The sequence below is a fragment of the Argentina silus genome (genome assembly GCF_951799395.1).
Source record: "Argentina silus genome assembly, chromosome: 1".
Lineage (NCBI taxonomy): Eukaryota > Metazoa > Chordata > Actinopteri > Argentiniformes > Argentinidae > Argentina > Argentina silus.
The window spans coordinates 26,871,674-26,898,223 of record NC_139655.1 but is presented as its reverse complement, the minus strand read 5'-3'; the positions used below and the strand labels follow the sequence as shown (position 1 = coordinate 26,898,223).

General features: G+C 41.3%; 1 protein-coding gene across 1 annotated transcript in view; it reads right to left on the bottom strand.

The window, feature by feature from the left end:
* Positions 1-26,550, bottom strand: part of LOC310802016 (adhesion G protein-coupled receptor L3) — a gene marked incomplete at its 3' end in the record, with an annotated part of 118,860 nt that overhangs the window by 26,094 nt on the left and 66,216 nt on the right. The window contains exons 8-13 of the mRNA XM_083666250.1: positions 25,876-25,914; positions 17,205-17,388; positions 13,584-13,706; positions 12,195-12,400; positions 9,960-10,136; positions 400-609 (exon numbers count right to left, since the gene is read on the bottom strand). Coding sequence (XP_083522376.1) covers positions 400-609; positions 9,960-10,136; positions 12,195-12,400; positions 13,584-13,706; positions 17,205-17,388; positions 25,876-25,914 — 939 coding nt within the window. The remainder of the gene's footprint in view (positions 1-399; positions 610-9,959; positions 10,137-12,194; positions 12,401-13,583; positions 13,707-17,204; positions 17,389-25,875; positions 25,915-26,550) is intronic.

Genomic DNA, 26,550 nt, shown 5'->3' with positions numbered 1-26,550 from the left:
CTGAATTGCTTTCTCAAGTGTAACTGACCGTCAAAAGATGAGAGCCAGAGCAAAGCACACACTGAATTCTAAGTATCCAACACATCTCTTTTAACAAGTGCCAAGGAGATGTGCTGCTAAATGTCATGACTGGGAAATAAAAACTATTTAACTGATAAGATTATACTGCAATAAGAAGATGTGAGCTAAAGAATCAACACGGTTAAGGTCAGAACCATTACATTTTCACATTTCAAAACTCTTGGCTTAGTCATGCTAGATTACTATAGGCCCTCATAGCACATTTCTACAGTTTTCATGACAACCCAAGTTGAACTGACCCATGGTGAACTCCACCAGCTGGCAGCAAGTTTTAGATATTATGCTGAACTCTTCATTGAGTGTTTGAAGTGCCCTTACCGGTTGGTCAGCACGGTTGATCCCCACCAGGAACAATGACTCTGCGATGAAGAGGCAGATGCACAGGTTCTTGTGGATGGTGTTGCGGTCACTCTGGAGACCCCGGAAGAAGCAGAAGGTGAAGAGGCTGATGAGGAGGCACACCAGAGACAGAAGGATGCCCACCCAGGTGATCACATCCAACAGCATGTCATGAACGGGGTCCTTATTCTGGGGAACGGAATAAACAAGGAGGAGAAACATCAGAATACAGTATTTCATTATCCTCATATCGGTGAGGTCACTCAACCTCAAATGACCTGCAGCATAAAGAGCTGCAGGTGGCAGCTCTTTATGTTGAAGATGAACAATAGATGAAGAGTGAGGTTACAGGTTACAGTACAGATGAACAGTGAGGTTTTATCAGTGCATTTTGGTAAGGTAACAAAGTGGGCAACATAAAGGGCCACGGGTGGCTGTGAAAGCCACTATGGGTATTCTATTAAGCCACAACATGGCCAATCAATTCCAACATTGCTTTGGTTAATGATCTCTTTTCAAATGCTTATTTGCCACCATAGCCAGTTGCAAACATTAAAAAGTGTCCTGTATTTACAGGAGATAAGGGCAAACTGTGATTCCAATGCAACCATGAAATAACAATTTACATCACACCATAAAATCAAGGACACTGAGTGATACTTAAAAGAGCACGTTGTAACGTCTCATCCAGTTTTTATGTTTGTCTTTGTTTCATGTGATTCATTTTTTGTTTCCTGTTTGTTTTGTGTTCTTCACCTTGTCTCTCGTTTCAGACACTTCACCACCTGCCCTTGTGTGTTTCCCACCTGTGTGATTGTCGACCCCGCCCTGATTAGCTTCACCTGTTCCTCATCATCCTTCCCTGTGTATTTAGTCTGTGTGTTCCTCTGTCAAACTGTGCCAGTTTGTCTTTGTATCTTGTGTCAAGTGGTCCAGCATTCTTTCTTAGTGTTGAGTATTCCTGGTTATTTTGATCTCTGATAGTGTTTCTGACTTTGCCTTTTGCCTACCCCTTTTCGGATTATCTGCCTGATTTTTTTAACGACCTACCTGTGTACCAAACCCTGCTTTGCCTACCCCCTTCCTGGATTATCTGCCTACCCCTTGACTGCCTACCTGTGTACCGACCCTTTTTTGATAGTAAAGACTATTCTATTGGATTTAAGTTTTTGTCTCTGAATCATGCATTTGAGTCCTCTGTCTACGTACCACAGTCATTACACACATCCTGAAATAGCAGTCCTTTCAATATGATTGTGTTCTAGGCATTCTACAATTGGCATGTTAAATGCCACCTCTTAGGCTGTGTGGCTAGTAGACTACTCATTTCCTTCAAGACTGTGTACTTACTCTACAAGTACAATGCAACCCGATTACAACAACTCCATCATAACTTATGTGGGATGTACTGTCGGGATTAGTGATACATCTTATATCACAGATCACCAATACAGATATACTGTAGGGCCTTATAGGTTGGCAGTTACAATATCAAGGATTGGCGAAGAAATAGGTCTGTATTGTTAATGACAAAGCATATTGTAATATTAATAATGTGACTCCATCTAATTCAATTAACACAATGTGCAGATAATTGTTGAGTTTGGGTGGAATAGAGCAATAATGGTCAAGTGAGAATAAATCAAATGAGGCTTTAATAACATTGTAAACTATTACATCTATAACAAGGCAAATCTATCATAAAGAAATGTTACATTCTATCCTCATGGTAAATGACAGAGAGAACTGACACAGTCTGTATACTGTCCTCAGAGACAACAGCAGAGTGATATGTTCCTAAACTTTCTGTTTTATACCTATCTTTCAACCATCAGTATTCAAATGAAGAGTTGTTGCAAGAATCGACGAATCAGACATCATCCTATTAGTTACACTCAAATGACCCTCAATATCCAAACATTCCCCAAGAGTAACTACTTCAAAGTGAGAATTCACAATAGCCAATTAGGCCCATCTGGGGAAGACAGGGGGTCAGAAGAAGGTGTCAGATTTGGTGTCTCCCTGTTCAATACTGTCCAAAAGCATGTGGTGCATTTTGCGATTATCATAAAAGTTCCTTTAATGCACTACTATTGTCCTCATCAATCAGTTATGCCCTCATCAATACAACACAGACAAGCCTTTCATTAGGATGCAATGGCCACATTCTGCTGAGTCTGTGGATTCAGATGAGGAAATCTTGATACCGTGTAATACAGTAGCCAGCATTTAAATAGTGGCTAATAGGCAACATACTGTATGGCAACTACAATCCCAATACATTTCATCTGGGTCTCAATATACCTCAGTGTTCTCATTGGTCAGATAACTTTCAACAGCTAACACCTGTATTAGCTTAAAATATACACCGCTATCAAGATAAAGACGGACATATATGACACATCCTCTAAAAAATATCTCTTTTATATCCGGAAACTCTGCAATTAGGCATCAGTGAGAAACATCATGATTTATTAACATAACATAATTACTGCACCCAAACAACCAAACACTTTGGTCAGCTTCTGACGCTCCCTAATTTCCCCACGGAATCATCCTCATTCTCCCTCCAGTGGGCTTTGACTTAAAACGAGTACTAAAAAAAGGAGAATTAAAAGAAACTGCTACCCGCCTTCAAACTGACTGCTGTCCCAGCTGGATTCACAGACCATCTGGGTGGAAGATGACATTTCACCAGTCTACTAGGCATGAATAGCCTACTAATAAAGATCACACAGGTAACACTTAAGAGTAGTCAAAATACTTGACAAAAGAGCTAGACTGCTTCTGTTATCGATAACCTTTAACCATGATGAATATCAAAGTGAATAATGAGCAGCATATATAAGCAGTATGCATTATTTTACCCTTTATCTGTCAAGCACATGGAGTTCATTTAACAGAGCTACTATTCAGTTTCAAAGGCTTTGCATACACAGTAGTCTTTTTGGACAATATCAGTGAATTGTTTGCTTACTTCGCAAGAAAAAAACAACAACAACACAAAAAGACAGTGTGGTATCTCTTCTCGCAAAACAAGCACTACTTTAAATCAAATTTTGTCAGCAGTATTCTATATGAGGGCTGGATGAGAGGCTATATAACGGAGAAGGATGTTCAGCTGTGGTGATATTATAGTGAGGAAGCTTTGTAGGCCTATGAGGTGACACACAAAGACAATGGGTGTGTGGAGCGCGGCTAACACTAGCAGCGAGGGGAACAGGTGCTGATCATTAAGGGGTTGCGCTACGATAACAGTTGACTCGCTCCTCGAGCCTGGGGAGAGCGCTTTTTTGATTTTCCTGCCTGATGAGCCGTTGTGTATACATAAGGGGGATGGCACAACGCGATGTAGAGCACTGTGTGTGTGTGTTTGTGTGTCTGTGTGTCTGTGTGCGTGTGTGTGTGTGTGTGTGTGCGTGTGTGTGTGTGTGTGTGTGTGTGTGCGTGTGTGCATGTGTGCGTGTGTGTGGCTGTTCTTAGTCCCCTGTGTTACAAAGGCGATTATGCACTGGGTGGTGGCAGATGCAGCATGTTTTGAAAGCGCCCTACGGCGGGATGAGCTAGCGAGCTGTGCAATGGCTTCAGGCTCTATCCATCACAATCTAACCCTCAATGGGAGGGGGCTGGGTCAAAAAGAGAGAAGGGGAGGTGCAGCCACACCTGCGTGATGGATTTACTGAATAACCATCTCTTTGTTCTGGGAGGTGGAAGAATGCTAAGACACCACCAGCCACCACATATCCCTCAAAGGCTGGGATTATATGAGGAGCTGGTCCAGGATGGCGGTATACACCACAGTGCCGCTGTGCCTCACGTCACACTCCCTTCATTTAACAGGTGTGTGCACTGGGAACAGGCACTGGGGTCCCCAAAGCGGCGGACCAAATTCGCTCTGACATTCACTCTCTGTGTCGTGGGGGCTGCGAGTCATACAGTGGACATGTTACTTACTGGGGTGTGCTGTGCTTGTGCACATTCGATTTGTCTTCCAATCTGTCTCTCCCCTTTTTTATTTCTTAAACACACATATTTTTCATTCCAGACGGATGCCTCGGGAGATTGGCTTTGCCCCTGATCTGTTACCACGTAACACAAAATTGGCCTTGGGTTTCCAGGGAGTCTGACTCTGAGGTATATACATCACAACCTGCATTCTACATTGCCTATACCTTGGCCACTCTAATCAGGCAATCTAACCTGACGCTATATGATACAAAATTCACCATCACCATCAGAATCAAGTGACCGAACAGAAGTGCCTCCAATAGATGATGGGCAAATGGAGCAGATGAGCTTCAATACTTTATACCTCAAATAACTGCTCAGCATGAAGCCAATCCAATTAAAATGCATAAATCTGCCTTGACGCCGAGAGAGAGAAAGCGGGGGGGGGGGGGGGGGGTTCACGTATGGATGAGGATTTATGATGTATAGGGGATGAGGAGCAGTAGCAGAGGGAGGCTACATGAATCAAAGAGCTTGCCCCATTCCTCACATTTAAAGGGGCAGGAGGAGAGCCTCCAGCTGCATGCTGGGAGTTTACATTCACTGCATGTACCTATTGGAGTAATACATCATTTATGGCTACCATAACCATGATAATAATAATATTAACCATGATAGTAATGCCATGGTAGAACATCTATGTGGTCTTACACTGTATCACATCGTGGAATGCATCCAAATACCAGTCAAGCCATGAATCTGTCTACCATTGTTTTTACTTAGGTAATGAGAATACATATTCATCAATTTGTTAAGTTATATGAGAATCTTGAACAGTAACAGCACATCATGCATACTGCACATGTATGAGCATTTTGTGATGACTAAACAGGTGGACTGTACTGGGCAACCATGACTGGCCCTGGTCATGGATTTCCCAACCTATCATGGTGGCCATGTGATTCCTGACGACCTCCAGGACAGTGATCTATGGGGCCAAAGCATCCCCCTTCCATCATCTGCTGAGAGGACCATTGATTTATACCTGGTGGTCTGTGGGGAAAGGTGCCACTTACCGGAGGCTCGATACTACCCCTGCACACACACATTCACCACCTAAATAATAGCCTGTAGGTAGAAAGAGGGCAGCTCTATCTTTCTAAGATCTGCTGGTGCAGATCTGCTGGTTCAGCCTCTATTTAAACAGTACCTAGACAACTCCCCTCGGCTATCTTGGCAAATGGGGAGCTTAAATTCAAAAGAGATGGTTCAATAAAGAGCATACTGTTGTCTCTGGTATACGTGTATAACTGAGAAGAGCAAGCGTTCATTACTTGTCTTCTCAGTCATACACGTACCCCGGGAAAAAACAGGAGCAACTTCAGAAGTTGCTTTTTACTAAATTACTCGATATGTTTTCCAATTTAAATTATTTAACACTTACCGTGTAGCTATGTTTGTCCTGTGCTGTCGCATTGTTGCAATTGAGTGTTGATACTTCTTAATAAAACTTGCAGTGTATCCGAACACATTCTAATCTCCCAGATTTGTTGTTGGAAAATATCTTATCAGCAAGACTGCACCAACTTGTATCTTACCGAGTTGCCAAAAAAGAAATAAAAATAATAATAATCGTCCAATCAAATTTAGATTGTGAGATTTTCTGGGGGTGCGTGTATGACTGAGAAGATAAATAATGAACGCTTGGTCTTCTCAGTCATACACGTATGGCTCGGTGGGTGAGAGTTTGGACCATTAGGACAGAAAGTTTTTGTGAGCAGCCAAAATATGGGTCCTGAGTGTGAGTTTACTTTGGTTTTCGTATTACAGTATAAACTCCTTATTATGTTTGATTCATCAGTTGAATGGTTATTGGATATACAGTCCTAAGATAGCTTACTTTAGACAACAAAGAGGCCTCTCTAAGGAAACAAAAGATGATGCCATTAAACATAGTAATGTCATACAGATCTATTATCAGACAACAGAATCTTCAAAAAAATGTTACAGCTAGGAACATCAACCTGCGTAGACAGGTTGGAGTAATTCATATTTTTTATTGGCAACCGTTACTGAAACCACAGCCAAATACTCTCTCTCCGTAACTTAGGTTTAACGAATATAATAGATTTAAACTCTCCCTAAACATAGGCTACCCATGTTCAATGACGGAGAGGCTAGAGGATAAATTATCTGGATTCTTTGGTGAAATTGCATACAGTAGGCGTCACTCTTTGACAGACAGCTTAAGCAATCACTCACATACTCACTCAAAACTCCTTCATAATCACTTCCAGGAGGCACAAAAGCTACATAATCTTTGAGCAACACACAGCTGGCGACAGCGCGTTTGGTTTAATTTGTTTACGTGGCCAACGGGCACTCTTCACCATGATAGCAGGGACAACTGGCAAAAGGGATGACTTATTCTCAAGCTAGTTCATGTTAGCACATAAAAGCCCTAAGAGGTCAGCCAGATGAATGTGACAGCACTCTATCCCTTCACGATTGTTTTGGTGGCAGCTACTTAATTCCGTGTGTGTGTGTGTGTGTGTGTGTGTGTGTGTGTGTGTGTGTGTGTGTGTGTGTGTGTGTGTGTGTGTGTGTGTGTGTGTGTGTGTGTGTGTGTGTGTGTGTAGTGACATGACAGTGATGACGCACTTCAGGACTGTGTTGATACTTTCTCAAAAAGACAATGCAATTATCATTCAAAAAGGGCTATTTCTAAGAGAATCCATAGCAAGTCATGTCACAACAATAGCATACAGAATGATAAAAGAAATGGGTTTGAGTGACACTGTGAAAAGTAAATCCATTTTAACGTGTGCCAACAATATTGCAGCATATTACAGCATTCCATAGCCCAGCAGGAACACAGAACCCTTTTGAATAGCAATAGTGAATCTTTTTTTTCTTTTGGCAGAGATCAAACAGTAAATTCACAAAGGTGATAATTGACTAGAAACATAATTAATCCCGTTGAGAGTAAGAGCCTGTGGAGTTTGGATACTGTACTGTATGTGTCTACAGCACTGCACATGTGTAATAATCACACATATGCAGAGGTTCAAAGGTCTCATATGAATATGAAAGACAGGGCAGTGCTTTGGCTTGTGAAGGTATTTGTAAGAGGGCACATTTTGTTGAAAGGTAGCTTATTAGTTAGCTCAAGATAAGTTATTCGGTCTTAACAGCTTGAAACATGGTATCAAAAAAGACTTAAAAGCACCAAAGTTCAAACTTCTTGTTTGTTATTTGGTCAGCAACTCTATTAGAAACACTGCAAACAATATAATATAAAGTAATGTTTGCATTTGACTATATTGAAGTCCCAAAGCATTGTACATAATAACTAAATAACACAATTAAAGTGGTTCTACTGTTTATGCTAACCAATGTCTCTTCACACCGTAAATAATGTGACATCATTGATCATTGCTAATAATACAATACTGTAATGCTTATTAAAATGCTATTAGAACAATGCAACAATAACAAGGCACAGATACTGTTTAAATTAAAGGCCTATTAGTATCGGAGCACTTAGGTGGGATGCTTAAAAAAAGCACTGCTATTATTTCCAACCAGAACTCACAAACTATCTATCTGCCAAAATACAGCAAAATGACAGATTGTGATGATAGTGGTACTCTGCCCTCCAAAGTGAAGATGATAATTACAGTTTTTTGTGATGGTGCTCGGGTATAAACAAGACTAAATACAATATCTCACTTTGAGGGTAATGCGTAATAACAATGCAGAGATGGAGTATGGGTATGTTTTGTTACCATGGAGACAAAACACATGGTCACTCCAATTGATGGAATTTGCATTCAATCTCTCCAACATTCCTTTTGTGCTTCCGAGCAGAATGCTGTGGCGGATAAAACGCCCTGGTATCTATAATATAGACACATATTCCAACAAACTGCCTTTATTCCAACCAAGCAGAAAAATAAAGGAAATCAAAAATAAAGGGAAAAAAAAGAAAGCCACGATTAGGATTTCGGGTGCAACTGCTGTTCAGTTTCCTCTGAATACAGCACTAGCATCCTGGGATTTCAGGAACAAAGTGGCCCTTTCACTCCCATCTTGGTCTCTTTTCTCCCCTTTCTTCTGAAAAGGCCCCATTCTTCACAGTCCCTTCTGTATTCAAGGCCCTGCTTGAGACCAGCAGAACACACTAGCCAAACGGCTGAGTGACAAATAGTGACTTCTGCTGGCTAGTGTTGACCCCCTCCAGGGTGGCGGGGGGGGGGGGGGGGGGGGTTAGCTGGCAGGGGTGATTGCTGTGGGTGAGGAGGTGACGGGGGCCGAGGGAGCTTGTGGTTACATGGCTTTGAGCCAACTGGGACAGGCATTATAGAGTCCTCTTTCCTCCCTGACTAGGCTGGAGACTGGGGAGAGAGGACAGAGAGACTAGAACTGGGTCCGTCAGCAGAGTTCCCCTCAAACATCCTGTGACAGAACTAATCTAACTGTCTGTCACCAACCAGAGCAGAACAATCCTTATCCTCTCTCTCCCCCGAGAGTCGCGGTCGACAACGACACTTTCCCACAACCACACCTCACAAACTAGGGGCCAATCTTTCATCTGACATTGCTCAAATCTCTTTCTCTATATACATATATATCTTTCTTTCTCTCCCTCTCGCACCTCTTCTCCTCTTCACTTTGTATATGTCAAACACGGTCATGTCTCTTCTCTTTTCTGTTGTTCCCGGAAGGCTAAAAAGGCAATGAGACACCCAACGGTGGAACGGTGGAGGTTGAACTACACAGCATCAAATGCTTGATCTCTCATGGAAGGAAACAGCAACTTACAAATGACTAAGTAAACAAAACATTTAGCAGCTATCAACTTCAATATTAGGAAACAAAATAATTTGAACAACAAGCTCAGTTATAGACATCGCTTTGAGGTGTCTAATAAATAAATAATAACCAGCCAGGAACATACATATTCATAGAGTCGCATCAATATAATCTGATTCTATTGTGATTCATCCACCATCAAAACATGCAAGCAGGTACATTATTAAAAATGCTCTTAATCTAACTGGGTATGTGGACAGTTCAATGCATTCAAATGTGCCTCTAAGATTTCTAAGAGGTCTCTATGTTCTTAAAATGCATTTCCCCACAGTGAGGACCATACATTCCAACCACGTCACATGGTAAAGGACTACCACAGGACAAGGCGGTAAACAAAGGATATCCTCTGAACAAATACTGCACTTTGAAAGCGGTGGGCATCTTAGCTCTTAGTCAATGGTGGCACTTTTCAAGAGCTGTCTGCCTTTAATAACAGCAAAATCAACCAAAGAAAACATGACTCAATGGAATGACTTAGAAATGTATCAATAAATAAAACAATAAAACAATAAATGTTTGGCTACATGGTACAGCATATGTACTTTCAGATGGCTCATATAGGGTAATGGGCTATGCGAATATGAGTCATTGAGTAAGCCTTTTTTGAGTCCCCTGTTCTTGTTCTTCTCACTTAAACCATACAGTACAGTAGTGAAAATCACCTATTTACTTCCATGCCTGCATGGAATCAACATAAGACAGTAAAATAGGCCCACCTTAACTTCCACATGGGCCATAAGGACTGCAAAGTTGGTTAGGTGGGTACAAGAGCATGTTGTGTGAGTTCTGTTGGTGCCCAACAGCCGGCAGTCCTGCGTCGACCAGAACCCTGCCATGGTCCGCTTGGAGTAACTCCAGAACGAACAGTTGGGGTTGAAGTTTTCCTCAGATTGCTGTGGGGGCAGAGGAGAAACATGACAATTAGCATATGGAGTCATGCACAATGGAGCTAATGACAGAGAAAAACATGCTGATTGCAGGTTGCGTAATTTTCCTTTCTGTAAGTCTAACCCTGCTTGGGTTAAATATAAACGGATGTAGTTAATTCCAGGTAATTTGCAGATCTTGCTACAACATAACTATACCCTCCATTGTTTAAAGTTCTGAAAAAGTCCCCTTAATGCTTTCCATTGCAGGTTTCCCCTCTGTGATTGTTCTGGGTTGATCTTATTTTAATGGCAGCTAGTGGCAGTGAGGCCCGTGTTTCATTGTGTTTTTCGACCTTTCGCTTTAACCTTCACTGTGCAACAATGGACTACCCCACTGTTTAATGGCCTCCACCAGCAGCTCTGGCAGGCAGCAGCCTTAACGACTAGTGCCTCCCTGCTATCTTGCTAGCCATTTTAGAGCAGTCACTTAAGAGAATGATACAGATGATACCAGACAGGAGCAGAGACGTGCTGCTGATACTGTATAAAACATGGGAGCCCCATATACTTCTCCCCTTGTACCATTTAATGATTTCTCAAACAGTTAACGTTTCTCTGGTGGCAATGAGATGCCAAGACCAGAGGTGTCTCTGGTCTAACCCTAAACAAGTTAAGCCACAGAGTCTGTTACCGCACTGGCCTGATAATCAGTTCAAGTTTGATCCTCTCAGGACATACAGTACATTTCCCTCTGATTGAGTTACCCTCCACAAAGCGACCAATGAGCAGTACAGTATTCCTGGAAGCCTGGAGACCTTCTGTCCCATTAATGACTTTAATTAGTCCATTATGTGCTGAGGCAAGGAAGTGAAACAATAACAGTTAGGACAGAGCAGTCCCCTAAGACCAGTGATCCAAAACCTCTGAAATGATGTTTTTCTTTCTTCTTTATTGTAGGGCATGTAACAAAAGAAGAACTCAAACTATGAGAGGTCCAAAACAGATTGGATATGTGGAATTCAATTCGCCACTCCCAATTCAAGAACATTCTTTTTATTTACTCTAGATATTTCCAAGCTTTGCTTTAGAGCATGCATTCAAAGCAATCCCCAGCCATTGTACTGTATGTATCGGAAGTCGACTGTGTTCGTATCCATTCATGTCCTGGTATATTCCTTAATTGAGTTTGGCCATCTGTTTATGATACTCCGAGATAACAACCATCTGCTCTGCCCTTTGCTCCCTATCTTGCTCTTAAAAGTGCACTTGTAAGGAACAGAAGGAACCACATACACTTCCATAAGGGCACTGTTTTATTGAAAAAGGGTATGAACTTCAACATACAAATGAAGAGAAAGGCAGTTGGGCTGCAGTAATAACTTTCCCATTTCAATTTGAAAGCCATAAGCTATTTCTCACTTTTCCTCTCTGTCTCTCTGTCTCTCTCTCTCTCTCTCTGTCTTTCTCTCCTTCTCCTTGTCTCTTCCTTTCTCTTTTTTCAAGCTTCTGCTCCTCATGAGGTCCCTCCCACATGTGCACACAGCACAAGTTTCTCAAGGTCTTTCAACCTGCCTAATAATCGCTCTGGGGTCCGTTCGGAGACAAACCGGGATGTTTTGACGGAGTGGTGTGAGGGGAAGATAATGCAGTAGAGGGGGAGTTAATGCTCCCCTCTATGACTAACCAGCCTCCAGGGACTCCCAATATAAAGCTGATATGTGTTTAGCCTCCCAGGTTTAACTGGGTGACTTATTTATTCAGAAAGAAATAGAGAGAGAACTAATGAAAACAAAAACAAAATGTGCATCCTCATTGTGTGATGCACAATTGGTTTACTAACATTTTGTGCCACTCAAACTTAGTTTCTTGTTGTGTGTTCTTTCAAACAATATCTGTCCATGGTAAGTGCTTTAAGAGTACTTTACATTGGAGACATTCAAGGTCATTTTCATTGGAGGGGTTGGGGTGAGAAGTGCATGGAGTCTTTGTGTCATCGATCATACAGTATCAGGGAATTCCAAAGAATTCTAGTCTAAGGTTCTAGTCTGTTCATTTCAATTCCAAAGAATATATAGACCCTACCTGCAGGTGTTTCAGAGTAAAAATGACAGGGTCGGACAGGTAGACTTTGTTGGAGTCCTTGTTGATGGCTGCAGTGATGACGGGGGAGTTGACAATGACAGAGTAGTTGGTGGCCATGGCTTCGCTGCCGAGCTTCATGCTGGCATTCTCCGTGGACAGGTAGGCTCCGATGTGTTTGTAAAGGACAAAGGCTATCCGGATCTCTCCTGAAAGGGGTATGATACATCATTCCAACACTGACATAACCTGTATGTGATCTGCATTTCTTACCAAGCTGTACAGTCTGACACAGGGATGGGCAATCCTCAAAGTCAAAGTCAAAGTGGCTTTATTGTCAATTCTTCACGCTACTCTTCACATACAAAGGAATCGAGAGGACGTTTTTCACTCTCCCACGGTGAGACAGATAAAGTGCCCAGGCACAACAGATAACACATACTAAAAGTAAAACATTCAATAAAAATAATTTAAACAGTGCAAAAAGAGCAGTCAGTAAAGACAGTAAATAGCAGCCAAATACTGTGTATTCTGTATACAAAAATAATAGTGCAATAGTGCATTGTAGCAATAGAATTACTTTATAGAATTACCCTACAAAATCCAAGTGTGGGCACAGGCTTTACATGTGCTACTGACTGGTAGAGAGGCAAAAGCTTGTGCCCATACTAGCCTTTGCAGAGAAAGATTGCCCATATAAAGGTGTCAAGAGTGCAACAAAAAACAACTTTGTGTACCAGAGGTCGATTTCATTTGGCATCAATGAAATGTCATTATTGCATTATTGCCAGCTCAGACAAAGGCAATGATTACTCTTGTTATTTTTCTCTGTCGCAATAATTTCTCCCCACCCCCCATCTGCAACTGAGTTCACTCACTTAGATGAAAAGAAAACCATTTGTGTGCTATACCTGACGGGAAATATGAAGCGTTTCAATATTATGAATCATCGTGCACCGCTGGACATGAGTGTATGCATTCAGCCAAGAGCGGTAAGCCATTTGTATGAGGAAGTAATAATGTCCAAAAACGGGCTGACTTCCTCCTGTAGATAACCCTGTTTTGTGTAAAATAGTCTCATTAGAGTTTAGAGGTAGTGCCTGAATATAACTAATTTAAAGCCAGTGAAAAAGGGCATTTTTTTAATGCTGCATAGGCCTTGTACAGTAACAGACTTACCATACCACCTGATACCAACACTTACCATTATATTTGTAACACAGGAAAGTATACACTTTAGTGGAAAGTAAACCATGTAATTACTAGCCAGTTCATACTGTAGCACGTGGCATGATAATGTCGTTGACTGAACAAATATAAATTAAACAAAGTCAAAACACATTTTGATGAATGTCAAACTACAGCATCTGAGCTGTATTCAAGGCCACCTACCATTTCGCCCATGTTGTTTCAAGGTGCTTGCTGACAGGTGGATGGAGTTGCCATGGCCGCCAGTTTGTGGGAATTTCAGGTCGGGAAGGTTTCCATCCGTACTCATCCTGGCTACCTCCAGCTCTGAACAGACGCAAACACAACCAATAGCATGAGATCTTCTAAATGTGAAATCTGCTATTTATTTGTCTCTGTGGCCATGGCACAAAAAACACGTAGGTGTCATAAAATAATCAAGGATCTAAAATGATCAAAACAAACTCCAATGAAAAATAGAAATAATATATACACTAATACACGACACAGTACATGCCATCAGCTGTCACTGCCACAGTATGTGCCTTGTTAAATGTTGCTCCCTACTAATGTATTGTAATTGTGACCTAGGGAGGGTATTTACAAGTGTTCTGCATACGTATTGGCTTGAATGGAGACTCATACCATGTGCAGTACAGGTATGTTCTGGCCACCTGCTAAATATGTTAGCCTTGTACAATAGCTGTCAATTGCAATATGCTGTGACTGTATGCATACTCATACGTGGGCCTTGTTGGATCCTAATCAAAGCAGACAAGGGGGAGTAAACACAAAATCATGAGAGATGCCTGATCAAAGATGATTTTCAGTCCCTGCTGCTTGCTTTTAAATGTGCTTCCCTTGCACACCTATCGTGCATTCTACAAACTTCTAATTAATTTTGAGGGACCCCTTTCTAAATCTAAATCAAAAGCCTAGGATATAATTGATTTGATTAATCAGTAGTCCTTGTTGTGCAAATAAGAAGTATCTCCTCTGATTCTAAAAGCTTTGAAGGATATCATCCTGCTAAACACTCTGATCAGTGCTCACAGGTTACAGTCTCACAGGTGTAACTGAGTGAGCTGGTACACTTCTGGGCTTCCTTCAAACTGTAAAAGATTACACTTTTTTGCCCTCAGAGAAAATTGGCCCTTACTTCAAGGTAGCTATCCTAGCTTTTTTGTATCCTTTTTTTTTATAGAGCTTAGAATAGTGATAGAGGAGATAGAGACGGGTGGAGAAGACGGCCGGATTTTGTAGCGACAGCTCAACAGCTGTTGTGTCTGAGGGAAGATACTGATTAATGCTTCAAAGAGTGCAGCATCATAGACTAGACGAAAATGAGGTGTTGATAGGAGCTTGGCTTGAAACCGTGGTTTTATGAAAGATACATTTATTGGGTTTTGATAATACAGTAGAGTACTGCTCTTTAGTCCTGATGCTCAAGTATGATGAGTTAGTAGGTGTGTTAGTGTTGAGCTGGAACAAAAGCCTGCAAACTCTGTTGGTCCTCAGGATCAGCAGTGAAGACCAATGCAGTTAAGACATCGCCTGACATCTACCCAAACAACTACAATTAAAGGGAAGGATTAGGTTCTTCATATGTTCTTCAACTTCTGACTTTGATGTCAAGGTTAACTCTAAAACACACACACCACAACAGAGAGAATACATTAATCCTCTGTGTCGCTACTCTTAAATTAAGTTGTTCCCATGATTTCACTTTAAAAAGTGAACCCCTGTATTAACATTTCCATGGCACTCTTGCAACTGCACATTCTTTGGAGATGTATTCCTATTGAACTTTTCTGAGACAATACCTGAGATTGCTAACAATCCCAGGATTCCAGGGCCGCCTCTGAGTCAGAGGAATGTTTTTCATCCGTTTTTCATCCTGCCTGGATGAGCCAGTAAAAGCTTAAGACTGGCTTTAGGCATCGCACACCCGCAATAGATGTTGTTGTGCCCACGGGCTGCATTCAAAGCCGGTTTAAATAACACACTAATCGGGAGAAATCTGTTCATAAGATTAACAATGAGAGAATGATATACACCACACACTCACTCACTCACTCACTCACTCACTCACTCACTCACACACACACACACACACACACACACACACACACACACACACACACACACACACACACACACACACACACACACACACACACACACACACACACGCACACGCACGCACACACACACACACACACACACTGACAAACTATGGTTAATATGAACATTTAACAACATTAATATGAACATTTAACAACATTAATATGAACATTTCGAAACAAAGACAACAAGCGAGACTGAGGAACTAACGTTCCATACGTGTCATGTTACTCTGAGAGACCAATCATTATCTAGTGCAGTGGGCACTGTTACTTTGTGGGTCTCCCAATACTAATGTACCTGGCAGGGGTGGCACTTGGGACTACTGTAACAAACAACACCCATTGCCTGACAAACTAAGCAGGGCAAACAGAGGCTAAAGGCCTAGTAAACATGTCACCATCGCATGATTAACCAGACTCCCTCCATGAAGGATATAAAAACTGGGGGCAAGCCATGAGAGGATTGTTTCTTTCCCCTCCAAACAGGCTAGAATCCCCTTAACACCCAAATAAATTCAATGCCAGATACGATAAATTCCATTTTATTAATTCCCCTTACACTAGCTTCGTTCTTTCGACTTGGCAGACCTATATTTTTAGGTTGCCATAGCAGCAAAAGAAACTGACAGCTAAGGGCTATGGGAGAAAAGCAAAAAAAAAAGCAAAAAAAGTTTAATATCAATACTTCTCCAGAGGGCCTCAGCCATGACCATTGATCCACTTCACATTCAAACCTGGCTTAATTCAAGCTTAGAATCGGCATTGATATAAACACAGTAATTTGAGATAATTACATCAATTTATAGGTAACTGCCGACAAAACTGACTAAACTTGACCTCCCAGAGGCTGGGTACGTTTAACTGTTGACCTTTGATCTCATTCTTAAGCCTCATGACATAATTGGTCGATACAAGAGCACCCTGGATCAATACCCATAAGGTTCACTTTGTTGCCTATGCTATGGACTTCACCTTAGACGGATTAGACACTTGTGAGCTACAGTATACTTGACAGGAAAACTTCACTGGTGAGAATATATAGTATATCATTCATTTAAAAAAAACAACAAGACTGTTCATCTTCATTGGGTGACATTGTGCCAAATAAAAGAAGCACAATTTCTTCATGCTATTTGGTAAGACAAATAGAGACAAGAATGAGCAATGACTAACTAGCTCTACAGTATATCTAAACCATTTGATTTCAGTATAAACATTACTGCTCTGGCTTTGAATTAGGCCCCTTATTAATCTATAATAATCACTAACACTAAGTCATCCTGCCACGGCTACACTATAATAGTGTATGACGACACAGGAATTTAGTTTGCCCAAATTGATTTCCTTACACAACCAATCAGATTAAGATGGCTCATGTTCTTATTATCAGAAATCTGAGGAGAGGCAGCGCACTTTGTCATCTGTTTAATCTCATTTGATTATAGCCTACTACTTCTCCAAATTGTGACCTGTTTTTAATTTAGTTTACAACTTGAATACAATCTTTTGTTTGGGTAAAACTGAATATAATATAATACATTATAATACAATATAATTACAACTTACAAATTGCAACTCGCTTTGCAACTGCCAAGTGCTGGAGTTGAGTGTTTAAAAATAGGAACAGTTCCTATTCCGCAATTACCAAGCAATCACTAAATGATTGTTACTACATGTCTGGCTTTCTGTGTTTACTCACGGATATTGTCAGTGTTCTCCTGCACGATGTCCGTCTTGAGCAGGTTGTCTGCCAGGACGAAGGCCCCCTGCTCCACCGTGTCCAGGAGCATGGTGGCGGCCCGGAGCTGCTCCACGGTGCTGAGGTCCCTCCATGCAGCATGGGCCTGAGGCTGGAGCAGGTTGTTCACAGTTTCCACCATAGCCTGGACCAGACAACACAAATAGTTAGCGAGGGATGCTAACAAGCGCATCAATATGGGTTATAGCAGTGTAATATATTATTACCAATAATAAGAGTGATGGGTCATTAAATGGAGTAGTTAAGGGGTTAACAAGAATGTGAATGGGGTTATGCTAGGACATTTTACAGTTAAATTATTTGAGTGAGGATCACTGGTCATTAAGGGTAACATTACCATGGTTAGGAATAGTCCATGTGGGATATTGTGAGAACATGGATATCAATGTTGTGTAAAAGAGTCTTTACAGACACACACCAGGGACAATTCATAGACACAATAGATGAAGTGATGTGTGGACACAAAAAGGCAATGAGAACACACAGTGGAATTTTCCACTGAAACATTACCATGGCATAAATTATTTTTTAAAAATAAGGCACGGCTTTACATGGTGCAGTGTCATTGGTTTCAGTGTCATGGTGCAGTGTCAAGAGATTTCTTAAATGCATGGCTTAATGCCACAATTATACATGCAAATAAACATAAAAATACCTTGAAATAATCAGATTCAATACAAAAGCCATTGGCTACTCAAGATAACTATTCTGAGGAATGCTTTATTGGTTATAAATATTGTTTAACCTCAATTATATTTTCCTTAATCCCAACAACAAAACAGAAACCAATAAGCAAGGGGGCAATCAAGAGAGCAATCGAGAGACAAGATGAGACATTGAGAGCAATTAAAGATTAACACTGCCATCGGAAAGATTTATGAATATAATACTAAATTGGTCAAGCAAGGCTATTTATCACATTGCACTGCTACAGTAGAAATAACATAATGCATGAATATCAAATCAATTAGGTGTTCACACAAGTTAATTTGTTAATGTTCTTTCATTCAACGCGTTATACTTTGACATTAGCTATTGAAAAAAGGGTTTAAAAAAGGACTGAAAAGCTAGACACAAAGAATAATTCATCATTAACAAAATGTACAGTATCAGTGTCCTCTGATATCAAACTGCTTCAAAGACAAATATGGACGACATTCTTGTTAGTAAATGCATGTCAGTGATAGTCTGAAGGAGAAACATCAAGCTCCTCTAATGCTGTATATGGCAATACCTTAGTGTGAACCCTGTGGCTAGGTTCTGTATTTGATCAATGTGCTATGAAAGGGAATATGAGCATTAGAAATTATTTCAGACCAGCGGGGAAGAAACCGAAGGCAATGAAGAACAGCCCATTGGAGCAGCCCTACTGAATCAAACGATTCAGTGATAATCAAATAACTGACGTCACAGTCTCTACACATAAGTGTTATTGGGCCCAAATTACAGTATATACTATATGAGGTATACCATAATGACTGTCTTGCTAGTGAACAGAGTGGCACCTAGGATTACCCAGTATCTCTGATACAGAGTAGAGGAAGAGGGTGATTGTATTCAACTCACTAGCATGCTGAGATGAAGAGAATATCAAATAGCACCAGCTGGCTTTTCCTCATGCATAACACACTCTGCACACAAACGCTGTCTAAAGGCAAGCAGTCTGGCACCCAACTTTGATGTAATTATTCATTATCTGCAGCCAATCTCAAACCACACCTTTTGACATTAAGGCAGAAGCAGAGGTTGATTCACTCTCAATTAAGGAGCTCTTTTACTGCAGCACTGGCATAGTTTCCCCATTGCCAGAACTGATTTAAAAATTGAAATAATGAATCAGAGTCTAGGTATAGATAGATTTGCAGAGAAAGTGACTGTTTTGATAGGAAGTTTTTCCTATCAGGTTTTGAAGGACAATAACATCAGCGTGTACACAGATGCAGTCACCGGCAACATTAGCAAATGCATCGGAGACTGCGTTCCCACTGTCACTGTTCGGACATTCTCTAACCAAAAGCCGTGGCTTAATGGTAACATCCGTGCTCTGTTAAAAAGTGATTCAGACAAGTACAAGCAATCCAGATGCGAACTGCGTAAGGCTATCAGAGGTGCAAAAAAGAAATACAGAGGCAAGGTCGAATCACAGTACCAGGGCGCTGATGTGAGAGGTATGTGGCGCTCTCCAGTTTGCATACCACCCCAATAGACCCACAGATCCACGCATACTGCCCTATCCCACCTGGACAAGAAGGACACCTACGTGATAATGTTGTTCATTGACTACAGTTCAGCATTCAACACCATTGTCCCCTCCAAGCTCGTCACTACGCTCAGCGACCTGGGTCTCAACACCTCCCTATGTAATTGGATCCTGGACATTCCGATGGGTAGACCCCAGGTGGCGAAGGTAGGCAGCATCACCTCCTCCACTTTGACTCTTAACACAGGAGCCCCCCAGGGCTGTGTGCTCAGCCCCCTGTTGTACTCCCTGTTCACCCACGACTGTGTGGCCATGCACAGCTCCAACTCCATCATAAAGTTTGCTGATGACACCACTGCGGTTGGCCTGATCACTAAAATTGATGAGTCAGCCTACAGGGAGGAGGTAAGAGTCCTGGCGGACTGGTGCCAGGATAACAACCTCTCTCTGAATATCAGTAAAACAAAGGAGCTGATCGTGGACTTCAAGAGGAAGAAAGGGGGGAACACGCTTTAAGTTCCTTGGTGTCCACATCACTAAGGACCTAACATGGTCACACCACACTCACTCTGTGATCAAGACGGCGTGTCAGTGCCTATTTTTCCTCAGTCGGCTGAGGAAATTTGGCATGGACCCCCAGACCGTACAGTTTCTACCCACAGAAACATCTACCCACAGACAGTTTCTACCCCTGTACAGAAACATCTTGTCTGCTAGAGTACAAGCAAATGCCTCCAAATTCATTGGATGGCGCCTCATCATACAGTATGACAATGAACATAGCAACTAGGGAATTATTCTGGGTTTTCCAATACTTTTGGGCCATGAAATAGGCTAGGGGTATGTTTAAATGTTTGATGAACCCAATCTGAAAAAAAACCAAATGAATCAAAGCTGAAAATCTCTACTTTGACCCCTTAGTAATTGTTTGATTTCAAATCCAAACTGTTGGAGTATTGAGCTAAAAGAAGACAACATGCTTTCTTTGTAATACTTGGGCACTGCATATGATGTTGCATGCTCTGAAACAGCAATCAGCTGTACAATATGTCATTTGAGAGCTTGTGTGTCAGATCCATCACCATTACAATTGTGATACATCTGACCTTGTGTTAGGTACCCAGCATAAGCAAGTCAAGGAAACATAAAGCCACAATTTGGACTGGATACTCCAAAATGACAAAGAGGCCTTTATTAGTGTGCATATTCCAGTAAAAATCCTCTTATTCAAATCAGAAAGTCAATTATGACTGGGGTTAGCCAGAAATATAATCAGGACTTTATAAATGACTTTATAAAGGACTTTATAAATGATACAAATCTGGATATACTGTATTTGAGCCTCAACATTATATTTATTTAGGAAGAAGCAAAGGATTGGTATAATATTTTTACATTGATTTTGGCCATACAATATGCATAGATATGAAAATGCAGAATGATAAAACAAGACAAATTATACTGTAATAATAACAAGAGAATGTGCTGTACAAAAACAAGGGCATACACATGTTCTGTACATGGTTTGTTTAATCATAAATGTATAGCCTAATCAAGCCAATAAAAGATAATTTACCAAATAAACTAGATGCTGCATACACTACAAATAAATATACCTCAATTAATGCTTGCTGGTGTGCTTGCACTCTTCATTGACGTGCAATGTCTTGTTGTGTTTACCCATCTAGCCATCAGCTCTCTCAGCCAAACAAGACCTACAGTGTACCCCTGGGGACAACACACACACACACACGCACACACTTTTTTCTCAAGAGCCTCGAAATTCCAAAGGGAGTGGGAGGGAGCCGAGAGGGATGCATCCAAGCAGCACACCACAGTGAGTGCAGTGGGGTAGAGTCTGGATGCCTTACTGCAGGCATACTGCTTTTCCATCTGTCACATGCACTGGTTCGCTCCAGAACTCCAAACTTTCCACCACTGTTATGTTTTTCTTTTTACGAGTTTCCTCCTCTTGAAAGATCCAAGCAACCCAGGGAAACCAGTACTTCCTGGTCTTTGCAGATCTGGAAATGCTACTCATCAACTAGCCTCCTCCCTGGAATGCTGAGGTTTCATGAGATGATGACTGTATGAGAGAAGTAGCATCACATGGACCGTTTATACCAATGAGGGGTAGGAAGAGGTGGATATTAGCAGGGTTTTGGAGCGGGTCCAAGTCAGCCCGTGTGTGTGCTGATTGATGAAATGAACTTGAGGTCGGGGAAATTGATTCTGGCTGAGCCTGAACTCCCTTCTACGGCTTAGCGGAACCAAAGAGGGATGAACCGCAAGTCAGCTCGTGGCCCTTACTTCCCCACTTTCCACTTCATTTTCAAACTCGTTTCTCTCTCTATCTTTGGTTCTTTCACCCTCAATTTTGTTTGTTTTGTCTTCCATCTTCCATCTTTCTTTTTTTTTGTGAGACACACTCTCTTGGTTGATATACCTGTACTGTAGGTAGAGCTGCTATCTTTCTATGTTTCATTCTCTCTCTCTCTCTCTCTCTCTCTCTCTCTCTCTCTCTCTCTCTCTCTCTCTCTCTCTCTCTCTCTGGACCTCTTTCACCCTACAACCCTCCTAGCTCAATGGTTATCAATATGCTGAAGGTGAAGAAAGCCTCTATGCATGACCAGTCTCAGCAAGATACCACAATGTTTCCTAATAATCAATAATGTGGCGTGTCATGCGTTTAAAGCTCTTTGAATTTGAAATGCTGTGTTATTAGATCCAATAACAACAGATCTGTGTGTATGTAGGACATTCAAACAGTATGCTCATACTGTAATAGCGTTACACAAAGACTAATACTGATTCAAAAAGGTCATCCCAAGATCAGTAGCAAGATGAGCAATTGTGTGGTTTCAGACTCAACCAGCACCTCAACAAGTCTAATCAAAACTCCTAGAAATAAACAAAGCAGACATACAGAGTTAATGAAAGGTGGCAGCATCTATTGGTAAACTGTATGCCTCCGAGACAGTGGTACATTTCAGGTGAACTTTTGATGTCATCCAAACGCAGTCGGTCTCTGACCGTGAACAGACACGGTCCATATAACATAGCAAGGGTGGTGTCGGTGGTGTCTGAGATAGTAAACCGCAGGATAGAGGGGGAAACATCCCTCTTCATGAGTGTGTGGTCATCCTAACAAACCTAATCTTTTAACAAATTTGCCACCAATAACAATTTATAATCTCATTACGCTCTTGGACAAGGCGCCCTCTTCAATTCCGGTCTTTCTAAGGTCGTCTAATATACTATGACACATTTGCTAGTATATACGGGGTGGGGGGAGGAGGGGGTTGTTCGAACAAGGGGTCCATACCCAATATCCTCCCTGTGGTCCAGGACTTCTTGGTTTATGACTCCTATTCACGACAGGAGATACTGTACAATTCCGATCTTTTAAACTACACTTAAACTAAAGTGAACTAAAGTGATCAGAACGAGGGAGCTAAAGTAGGTAATTCAGGCCAAATGGTATATCACTCTGACCCTTTTCAAATGGTATATCACTCTGACCCTTTTCAAATGGTATATCACTCTGACCCTTTTCCAATTTGCTAAAAATCTGCTCCGGCACCATTATGAGTGAGTTTGTTTAACCTTAGTTTGAGGCCAAAGATGATGTAATCACTATAATTGGCCAACCACAGTGTCAGGGTCCATAAACAAGATGCGTTTTAAACAACAAAGGGATAGAATGCTGGGTGCTATTTTGATCATGTCTGTTAACAATCAAAGAGTAGCAGTCTTTTATGTATCTAATAGGGAAAAAATCCTTTAGGGGGAATGGAGAGGCGAACTGGGGGTAGAACACTGATATGTCTGTAGTGAAGCAGATCCAACATGCCCACAAGGCCATGTTACTGCTGCAGTACAGTATACAATACAATATTCTGTGGCCCACAAAGTGTTACAACTGCAATTCCATAAATGTGCAGCCACCTAGACTCCTTAGTAATTGTCAGTGAGCTAGGCACTGCTGGAAAAACAAAACAACATCAACATGATTTCGCTTATAGTAATTAACCACTTATAGTGATCAAATTGTCCTGCACGGATGTGACCACTGTAGCCTAAAATAAGTGCACGGTATCAATACACTAATGAAATGCAATCTAGTAAAGATATTGAAGAATGATGAGTCCTGTACAGAATTGGCAGCATGTGAATAAGGTTGCCACCCCCACATAAACAAGATGGACTCTCTAAATCAAAATGGTGAACCACACACCTCTCATCTCCATTAGAGGCCACACACCTGCTCAGTCCTCCAAACCACCAATTAGCACCAGGGCTAACGAGCAGTCGCGGTTCCATACCTGATCACCAATCTGAATAACATCCACACTCGTCGACGTGCAGAGGCAGTCAATTCACAAAATTCCATCCACACACACTCTATAATAGGGTATATAATACATAATCTCTTCTTTTTCTCAATCTCTCTTCTCACCCTGAGAATTCTGCCTTAGCTTTTCACCTAATAGCTCTCCCTTATTGCCGTGATGATTGTGTGTGGTGCTCAGTCTGGTCCCAGAACAGAGGGAGATGAGAAGCAGGTGTTGCGAGAGGAGCTGCCTTCATTTGTTTTGTATCCACTACTAATCCCACTTACGTCATCCACGAGGGGCCCGTTGGAGAAAACATTCCCCGATTTCCCTAATCAATGGAAGTCCCTCAAAGCTTGGCGTACCCGCAATCAATGTCTGTGTTTACGCAGGGTGGCAGATGTTGCTCCATTATTCTGGTTCATCGAGCAAAAGTCCCCCTCTTTTGTTTGACACTGACAGGCTGGGGAGGAGATCCAATAGACACGGTCCATGGCTCAACAGTTGCACGCGCACACACACACACTTACACATACACACACACACACACACACACACACACACACACACACACACACACACACACACACACACACACACACTCTTGTACACCAATAAGCAAAGACAAACACATACAGTATGCTGTATGCATGCAACTATGAAATTATAGTTACTCACTGTCACGCAGACAACATAAGACAAACATATGTCTTTCCACCATCATGTGCACAATCAAACACCTACACATATTTAAGTGACTTCCAACATACCCCAGAGGAATTGAAACAATCAAATACAGTACATGTTGCTTGACAAATGTGTTGTGTTGTGGTGGATGCCTATAATATAACATATGGCTCATCTGTAAGCTATAGGAACAATATGTGGGAAGATATGGATGTCAACTCATCCAGCAACTCTCCTCAAGGTAGAACTGATGACAGCTACTGACATGTCTGAGTATATCACAACCACACTGGAACTAAAGAAAGAGCTGTAGAGGCCCTACAAATTGGGACACACATGCATTATGCATCAGGAACAGTCATAACACCCCTATGAGTTTTGCCTGCCAGACGAGTTATGGAGGATTTGACTTGTTTCAGTGTAATGGGGTCACTTTTGGCTCTGAACCATATCCTTTCAATATTCAAAATATGGAATTCAGTCACAGATTCAAATGTTTTAGATAATGTGTTGAGTATTGTAAAATGTCATCTGTTAAAATGTGTTTGTACAGTACATCACAATACAGTAGAACAGAGGTTCTACTGTATTGTGAGCACACATACTATTGCAAATACAGTGGATTGAAAATGTGAAAACGGTATTGTTCATATGTCAACCATAGAGACCATTACTGATGTGTTCTTCAAGCAAAACCCAATAACTTGTGTCATATCCATCCCTATCCAAACCATGACACATACACCCATGACCAACCAATGTACCAGGGGGGGCAGAAGTTGGAGGATGGGCTCATTGTAATGTATGGAATTGAATGAGGTATGGTATCAAACACACATTTGATACCATTCCTTATTCTCATTCCGTTCCTCATTCCATTCCATGCATTACAATGAGCCCATCCTCTGATCTCTACCTCCACCAGCCTCCCCTGTCACATACATATTGTGTATTATGGCTTGGTGGGTTTTATCAAATACCATCACAAACATAGGAACACATATAATAACAGCCAAAGCATGCTGGGAAGGTATGTTCACGTGAGCAAGGGTGGGAGGGGATTAGGCCATTGGATATGGGTAAGAAAGTGACTGTGCCCATTAGCTCAATCTGACCCTGTCATTCCAAACATATCCATTAGGGTTTAACAGTTTTGTTTGGTTGGATTAAGATTCAAATGAAAATATTAAAAAAGGTAAAGATTCACTTGACAGGCCCAACATAAAAATAATTCCATGGCCAGTAGTACAAGCACAACAATTATGGCTTTTTGTTTGGGTCAACAATAAATGGTCACAGTTACACCAAAGAAACTGGTACAATGGAATTAAACAAATTATGATAGTAGAGGGGTAAGGGAAAGTTGGGTCAAAGATAAAAGTCAAAATACCTGGACGTAAAACCGGCAAGAGCGCTCTCTTTTCTGCAGCTGCAAACCCCGAAAAATGTAACAGTTAGCAAACATACAGTACGTATTACAGTACCTTGAAATTAAGTGTGTCGGAAAAAAAAATACATCACATCCGACATGAGCTAATTTAGTGTTTCCCATCGTACTTTGAAAAACAGTACCCTCTTTCAGAAAACACTGACTGATCACCAGTAACTGGTAATTGTAATGTTTGGATCTGGGTAGACAAACTCAGGACTCTTTATTCATCATGTGATTCTTTCTTCTACCGGCCATAACGGTGTACGCGTATATGCTAGGTCATTGTTATTTTTTTACATAAATACATATCAAAAGTTGTTGTTTATTTTATGCCAGGGTACAAATAGGTAAATAAATAATAAATAATCGGAATCGGCCGATTATTATTAATTAGCTCAGAATGTTCATATTTGTGCATCCTTAGGAAACATGATGAAAATATACTCTTAATGAGCACAAAAATGAGCCGCACAACCCAAGTGGGGATTGGGAAGGAAGACATTGTTACTCTTTTAAGATTATCAGTTGTTTTTCTGGGTGAGGGGAACAGGAACTAAGGAGAACCACTTAACCTGGAAACCCCTGTCACAGCTGTACGAGGGCTAAACCTAATAAGAGCTGAACATACCTGGA